This window comes from Capsella rubella, unplaced genomic scaffold (assembly GCF_000375325.1).
Source record: "Capsella rubella cultivar Monte Gargano unplaced genomic scaffold, Caprub1_0 scaffold_4, whole genome shotgun sequence".
Taxonomy (NCBI): Eukaryota; Viridiplantae; Streptophyta; class Magnoliopsida; order Brassicales; family Brassicaceae; genus Capsella; species Capsella rubella.
In genome coordinates, this window is record NW_006238920.1 from 3,192,015 (window position 1) to 3,200,682 (window position 8,668).

An 8,668-nucleotide genomic window follows, 5' to 3' on the forward strand; every position below is an offset into this window, starting at 1 on the left:
TATACAATTACATAAATGTTGTTTTAGTCTACCATAAATTTAAATTTTACTTCCATTCTAAAACTCAGTAACATATTTAAAATATTAAATTATGATCAATTTAAAATGAAAATTGAATTATATTATTACCACTAATAAAAATTAAAGTATTGTTTTTCTTATTTTAACATTTCATTTTTTACATAATTTATTTTTATTTATATAAACTTTCTATTAATTAAATAAGTAACATAAATATGCACTCAATGAATGTTTTAAATTTATTTTAATGTTTAAACAAAAATGTGGCTTAGGTGGATGCTTAGGTGGCATCATGAGAAGAGAGAAAAAGCTAACTTTATATATAGATACCATGTTTTAAGGTTGAACCGTGAATTTCTAATGTACCAAAACATTTATTGTAAGTTTTAAAACAATATGTTTTGAAACATTTATTTTAGATTTCTTGTAAATGAATATTATATAGAAATTATTTTAAATGACGTAAAGGGAACTAATCTAAAATAAAATACCATATGAATCCTACTATATTAAAGGGAAATACCACTAAGAAAATATCCAAAAATAAATTCATATTTACATTAAATGCCATTAACATAGAGGGTGTATCCAAACAGATTTTACTTGGATATGCATAGTATTTTTTTGGGTCTTGAATAAGATATTCGGATTTAGTGTAATGACAGGAGGAGTTTTTTCATTTATTGGCATATTTTCCTGGATTTTTTTTGAAAAGAAACTAAGTAAAAAAAAAATAACTAACCAATAAATATGGATATCATTTAAATTTGTTACCATAAAAACCGGTGTATTAAATTCAAAAATATATATGTAAACACATTGTAAATTATATTTAATTCTAAAAAAGTCTATTATAATTATTTGATTCTAATAAAATTTAAACAACATATGAATTTTAAAATACTGTAAAATATTTAAACTCTATTAAAAATTTTAAAGGGTTAAGGATTATTAAATTATGTATTTAATTTTTAAAAAATATTTTGATGATATCTTATTTTCAAAGATTTTTAAAACTAAATCCAACAATCATTCCAAAACTAAAAGGGAACTAAACTAAAAAATCTTATTTTCAAATATTTACAATATCTACAATGGTTTCAAAAACTCTTTCTTAACATCAATTTTTTCAAACAAATAAAATCTAAAAATCCCATATTATATACATATATATATATATATATATGTATATGTGTGTGTGTGTGTGTGATTTAGAATATAAATATAAATATTTTTTTTTGTCGCCATAAAAATATAATTATATATTAAACTTTCATGATATTTTAATAATACAAGGGTTGGTTTGTGAAACTCACAATGATATGGTAGAACGAGTTATGATTGATATTTTTAACACGAAAGCAATCTTTTACGGGTTGTTCCGTCAAAATATACAATGTGGGTTTGTATTTTTTTTTATCAATGCAATCTTTTACGAGTTTGTCTATCAATATATTCACTGTGAGTGTGTATTTATTTACAAATGCATATTTTACTAACGCAATCTTTTACGGGTTGGTCCGTCAAAACATACATACACTATAGTGTGTTATAGTGTGCAATATGATAAATAATTAAATATGAGGGGACATGTATTATTGGGAGACCCAATATTAACAGAAAAATGCATGTGGTTAATACTCGTGAGTTAGTATTTTGATACATATCTCTAATAACATTTGTGGACATAATTCTATAGTAATTAAAACTTTTAAAAAAATTATGAGTTTTCCCTAAAATAGAGAAAATTATACTCTATGCCATGTACAGTGCCATAGAGACTGATTAAAAAGATTTTTTTGTCCTTATGCAATTGAAGCCTAGTTTGCACTGTTGGTGATTGTTGATGAAACGTAATATTTTTCTTCTGGTGGATGTTGACTGTTGCCGCTTCTCTCTCTCTCTCCTCTGTCTTTCTTCTTCTTCTTTTTTTCTCCATTAACAAATCTAGGGATTTCAGATTTTACGTGGGTTTGCTTTATCAGAAGGATATCAATCAGCTCTGCAAATGATTCCTAGAGGTTGTGTGCTGCATCTCTAATGGAGCAATTCAATGGACCAGATCCGGTAAACCATATTCTGGTGGACCATTTCCACTGAACTAGTTCATGAAATATTTATCACCAGTGTTTTCTCCTACAAAGGGGTATCAATCAGCTTTGCAAATGTTCCCTAGAAATTGTGTGTTGTATCTCCAACGGACCAATTCCGGTAGACCAGATTCGGTGGACCATATCCAGTGAATCAGTACCGGTGGACCAAACTTGTATTTTTACTAAGTAATCGTGTCCATCACGCGTATCTTCTGAAGTCATAAGCGATCGACCATATAATGAAACAAGTGATGAGTCTATTGAAGATATCATCTGCAATCCATCTAGGTTTACATTCTGGATCACACAATTGTCGGTAGATTGACCAGATTTTCGTGGACTAGATCTGGTGTATAAGATTCTATGGACTAGATCTGGTGGACCAGATCCGATGTCTCCACCTACAAGGATAAGTTATTCTTGATATGAGTTTTGCTTCTGCAAATTATAATGGACCATACATGTCTCTATCTTGTCCACCGTAATTAAGCTAAAAACTCGAAAATCTCTGCTCCTTCACCACCCACAACTTCCACAAAATCTCTCTACTTGTCCTCCATTAGCACCCACCAATTTGCATTGTGTCCCTGAATAAATCAAAACTTTATTTGTGTCCTTCATAGAACGTCCGTGGTGGAGGACCAAACTCCTGATCTCGGTACCCAAACAAGAGTTGTCTCTCAAAACTTCTCAATGTAAGTTTTGATAGACCAGATCTACTGCACCCAATATGACCATCAACACAGTTATCCATATTTTCTTCTAACTCATCTTTTTGAGTTTGTCCTTCACCGATTTAATAAAGCATAGACAAACCTTGTTGGACTACAAATCTTACTAACGACATGTCAGAGGACACACATAGGAGTTGTCTCTTGGAATCTGTCAAAGTGAGTTTCGATGGACCAGATCTACTTTATATATTTTGTCCATCATATATTACTTACTCGTTCGCTATTTCTGACATGTATGATCCATTACCCACATGATATTAGGCAACATCCCAATAATTAATGGCTACTGCTGCCAATAGAAAGAGCAAAGTTTCATTCTCCAATGCACATGGCAAAATCGTCTAAGGTTCATCTTTTTGGCACGTTTTGAAAGAGGTTTTTGTTAATGGCAGTTTTACAAATTTGAATTTAAGAAATTGCAGACTTAACAAAATTCCCTTTAAAATACTAATCATTTAGCAAAAAAAAATATGAGTCTATGCTGTAGCATATTAGAATAAGAATATTTTTTTTTTGTTTTTTGAAACCAGAATAAGAATATTTAACATCACCTTTCTATCCTTTAAATTTACGGAAGAAGGATTATAAAACTTATAATAGGAAGTACACTTATGAAGTATCAATGTAGTAAACGAGAATATCATATATCTTTCAAACGTCATTGTTTTGCTTTGCCCTTGATTCCTTGTAAATTAGAGAATCTGAATAAGCAATATTCACACGTCTTTGGCCTCTACGGTGATGATGTCTACACTTCTTTATATCAACAAACTTCTTTGCTTCTTTGTTGTTAACACCACACTCCTTAATCTCAACTTCTTGGATAGACTCTAAGACCTTAACCACCTCACACATTGTAGGTCTATACTTAGGATGTTGGCTTAAACACTTGTATGCTAGGCCAGCAGTTACCTGTGCGGCTTCTTTTTTGTACTGGCTCTCGAGCCTCGGGTCGATTATCCGCTCTAGCTTTCTTTGGTCTCTTAATATAGGCCGCGCCCATTCCACAAGGCTTTGTTCCCTCCGTGCGCGAGTATTGTCCATTGACCTTCTCCCGGTTATTAGTTCTAACAAAACTACTCCAAAACTGTATACATCATTCATCGTCGTCAAATGACCTACCACACACCAAAAACAAAATCGATTAAAAACATATTTCCAAACATTTCGGTTATACGGTAAAAGAAATGATCAATTCCATATGAAAATCTTACCAGTCATGATATATTCGGGCGCGGCGTAACCTTGTGTTCCCATCACTCGAGTTGTTACATGCGTATGTTCGCCTTCAGGTCCATCTTTGGCTAGACCAAAGTCTGATAATTTGGCGTTATAGTTCTGTAAAATCATAAAATTAGCAAATTCATTAGCAATTTGATTATTAGTGGCCTGATACAATGTTTAAAGATGAAAAGAAGAAACTTACTGAGTCTAACAATATGTTAGAAGTTTTGAAATCTCTATAGATGACAGGTTTCTCTGCTTCATGGAGAAAAGCTAAGCCTTTGGCTGCTCCAAGGGCTATCTTCATCCTTATTCCCCATGCCATTGCTACACTATTTCCTGTCCAAATTTAAACATTAATTTCCAAGTTAATTAATACTTCAACGTGAAATCTTGATGGTGTTTTTTTGTTTTCTTGATAAAATCTTGATAGAGTTGTTCTATTAGATTTCAAGATGCTATAACAACAAAATATTTAAACAATTTAAGTTATAAAAGTTAAGTAGATGACGTACTTCTAAAGAGCTGATTCTCCAAGCTACCACGAGGCATGTACTCATAAACAAGAACTCTTTGCTCTTCTTCACAACAAAATCCAATCAACTTCACAAGATGTTTATTACTTAGTTGTCCCAAAAATATTATCTCCGCCTATAAAATAAATAAAAAATGAACATTTAACATTTATTATTACAATTTTTTATGAAAGAAATTTCACAAAATAAATCAATTTGAAATATTGTAATGCGTTATTATTATTTTTTTTTGTCAACATGTTATGCATTAGTTAGACAACAAAACTAATTAAAGACACATATTAAAAGAGAAAGAAACGTTACCAGCCATTCTCTATGGCCTTGATGGCCATGAAGATCAAGAGCCTTAACAGCAACCGGTTGAGGTTCTAAACCCGGTTTAATCTTATCATCAATAAACCCTTTGTAAACCGGTCCAAACCCTCCTTCACCTAACATGTTACTTCTAGAGAAATGATGCGTAATGGTTCTCAGCTCAGCCAACGTGAACAAACGAAGCTTCTGCGATGTGAAAGAATGAGAGAGATCATCCATGACCGACATGGGCGAGCTTGGATCGCTTATATCCGATAAAGAAAGCCTCTTGAAGGCAGGACAAGTTCTTATTTTCATTACAGGCTTCTCTTCTCCTTCGTATTTGCTTGTGTTCTTTGCTTTGTAACACCCTAAGAACATAGATGTTAATGATGTCTTCTTCTTCTTGACCACTGCCATTTTCTTGTTCTTTGGGTGAAAGATGGAGAGAGATGGTCTTTTACTCTTTTTGATGTTAGCTTTTGTAAAGTGCGTAGGTTTAGAAATTAAGGATGTTTTAGTTAACCTACTTGTCTTCAAAGTCTTGGTATTTATAGTAGTTGTTGTGTCTTATTCATACTAACCGGCCTTTGAATTTTCGTATTTATTTATGTATGTTAAGTAATTGCTTTTTTATATTAGTTGTAATATAAAAATATGTTGTACTATATAAGCTCTCTAGAAATATATTTTCGGGGATTTGTTTTAAATACATAATTAATAGATATTTTCCCAAAATACCATTATAAGTTTTATTTTCCAAAAATACCACCAAAATACATTATTTTTCAAAAATATCACAAAACTAAAACTAGTTTTTTAAATATTCAAAATTAATTTCTAAATCCTAAATACTAAACCCTACTCGTAAAAACTATACCATAAATATAAATAGTTAACCCAAACATAAAAAGTAACAATTTTAGACCTTCAAAAATCAACTTTGTATGTTTATGATATTTTTGGAAAAATAATTTTTTTGTGGTATTTTCAGAAAAACAAATTAGGTTATTTTTGGAAAAAAAAACTAAAATGATGACATCCAAAAAAAAATTCTATATTTTGAGGAGAAACATAATTCATTGTTCTCAATGCTTCCCATAATGATATTGATATATAATGCAAATTGTATATTTTTATCATAATATGTTTTAAAAAAAAATATTATTATCTTCAAGTGAGTGAACGTGTTTTCACAATAAATTTGGTTTAAAAATTCAATAAGTTGTACGTTAAACTCCATCTTACAAAAGTCTACGGACTAAATAATTTTATTTTTTAAATTCTACATTCCACTAATTAATACGATCTCTCGTTTCATAAGACTTAGTTTTGTTGTCTAATACAAAAATGGTTTGGTGAATTAAAAAGGTGTCTCTCTACATCTCATAGGCTTAAGTTCTCTCTAATATAGGTTTTGCGTTCTGATAATTTAAGCAATTTAAAAAATATTTTGGTATATATATTTTCGGCTGGCAAATATAAATTATACACAAAGAAGATATGATTCGCCTTGTTGAAAGGAGAATGATGAGATGATTAGGACATATATAATTGGATGTTCGTTGACTTTATTTGTTCTATGATTAAAAAGAATTTAAAGAAGTAATTAAAGAAGTGAACAAAACAAACTTGTACCATTTGATTTTATTACTCTTAACTAATCTTTTTTTTGCTTACTAGTCTTAACTAATCATTTTATGCAATAACTTAAGGTCGGTTGGTCTTCAGGTACGTAACATAATAGTTCCTGTCGTTAGGATTTAGTATGAGACTATATCAGTTTTAAGTGCATGCATGTTGTGTAAGTGCATGTATGTTATATACAAAACAAATCGTAGTACCAACAACAACGATGAGAACGCGCAGAATTGCTAACTTTATCCCTTTGGCCACAATGGGTTTCTTGCTTAAGTACCATTTGAAAAATTGGAGGGGGGTCTTATTCGTGGGATACCCTCTTCATAGGGATTAGTCTCGAATCCTTTCATAACTCCAGGGATTTACCCTGAGTAATCAAAAAAAAAAAAAAAAAACAACGAGAACTCAAGCTCTTTTGAGCTGAGGCAATATTGTACATGTTTGAGTTATGTGGTTTGGAATAAGTGTTTCTTCTTCCGGTTTCTACTGGTTGTTTCGCGATTTTTCTTTATCATGTTTCTCTTGTATACATAGGTCATTAGTCGTAGTTTTTGGTACTTTATGTATTATTCGTTTCCCTTGTATTTGTTGTCGAAAACTCGAAAATTGTATAACTATTTCAGTTAAACTGAAACGGAAGGAGTATTTTGCAGCTTTTGACAAGTTAAAGTTATTTTTTTCCTCGTAAAAAGAGTGATCAATACTGTGGGAACTGAGACAATTTAGTGGTAAAACAGATTAATAACGAATCCTAACGTGATCTGATTCTGGTTATCTCGGTCTAATCTATCGATTTACTTACATGGTAGCTTAACCACTGCGTTTCAAGTATATGGGCTGGGCTGAGTTCGGGTTTGGCCCAACTCTTGATGTCATGCTCTCTAAGTTGTCCTCAAATCTGTTATTTCGTTGCTTTGGCTATCATCATGTGACTCAGCTGACTAGCAACATATGTATTATCAAAATGCTGAAAGATTAACCATGAAACTAGTTAAAATGTTTCCAAAAATGAAATTATAAAACCATAATTGTTAAATTATTTGATTATCGTCAAAGAAGCAAAAATAACGATGTCCGCCTTCAAAAACTTATAGACAAAAATATTTGAAACCGCTTCAGTTTTTTTTTTCTCAACCACACATTAATTAAAATAAAAATCCATGATTAGTAACTCAAGCAAGAGGAGAAGAGTTTACAACACTGCTTCAGTTTCATTCACAACCAAAAAGACTATACTTATTATGACTAGGGGCACACCTTATGGTTTGCAACTTGTCCACCTTAGGATCTCTCAGTGACGAATTAATCTGTATTTAACTATGTCTTTCATTTGTCAATACTTTCGGTTTAAAGTTTATATCCATTTTAAAACAGATTTTTAGGTTTAAATAAATTTTACATTTATTTTGTGAAAAAAAAAATACTTTCACCATCTTTTTTTGTCATTCCATTTTTCAGTTACCTGTTCTTGATTTTTCTTTAAGAACTTTTGCTACCTATGGCATGATCAAGCTACCTATAACTATAAAGCATAAAAAAAGAAAAAACTGAATGCAATTATTATATAATAATTAACTAGAGGATGGCCCGTGCTTTCGCACGGATGATGTTTTTTAAACTAAAGATATAATTGGATTTGTATTAATATTTGATATTCAATAGTATAGGATAAACATAATAGTCCTGTATATTTTAATTTTAATTCTATAGAGTTAAATCGCGTATTGATTTGTATATTTTAACTGTATAGAAAGTAAATAATATATACAATAGTAATTAGGTCTGGTTTTAATATAAGTACGTATATATTATATTTTCCCTAAAACCGTTAAATTTATCAATCACGGACATTACCTCAACGGTGTATAAGAAAATGCAATCATTTAATATAATTTACAAAAATTGTATATCGGTTGAAAGATAACATAAGTGATATATAACAATTTCATAAATTTGGATAATCTATTTATGAATACCTTATGAATAAAATTTAACTATTGGCAAAAGTATATGATAAACTAATCTGCTAAAATGTTAACAAAAAAGGAAAATATGATAAATATTGTAATTGTAAACAATTTTAATATAAAATTTAATCTTTAATCTACTTGAAATAAGGTAAATT

General features: G+C 30.4%; 1 protein-coding gene across 1 annotated transcript; it reads right to left on the minus strand.

The window, feature by feature from the left end:
* Positions 1-3,443: 3,443 nt before the first annotated feature.
* Positions 3,444-5,322, minus strand: LOC17888073 (probable serine/threonine-protein kinase PBL12). The gene is made up of 5 exons (XM_006294218.2): positions 4,912-5,322; positions 4,588-4,723; positions 4,275-4,411; positions 4,063-4,186; positions 3,444-3,966 (listed from the first exon to the last, which is right to left on the minus strand). The coding sequence occupies exons 1-5, from the start codon at positions 5,320-5,322 to the stop codon at positions 3,500-3,502; spliced, it is 1,275 nt and encodes a 424-aa protein (XP_006294280.1). The 3' UTR covers positions 3,444-3,499.
* Between the last annotated feature and the right edge of the window lie 3,346 nt (positions 5,323-8,668).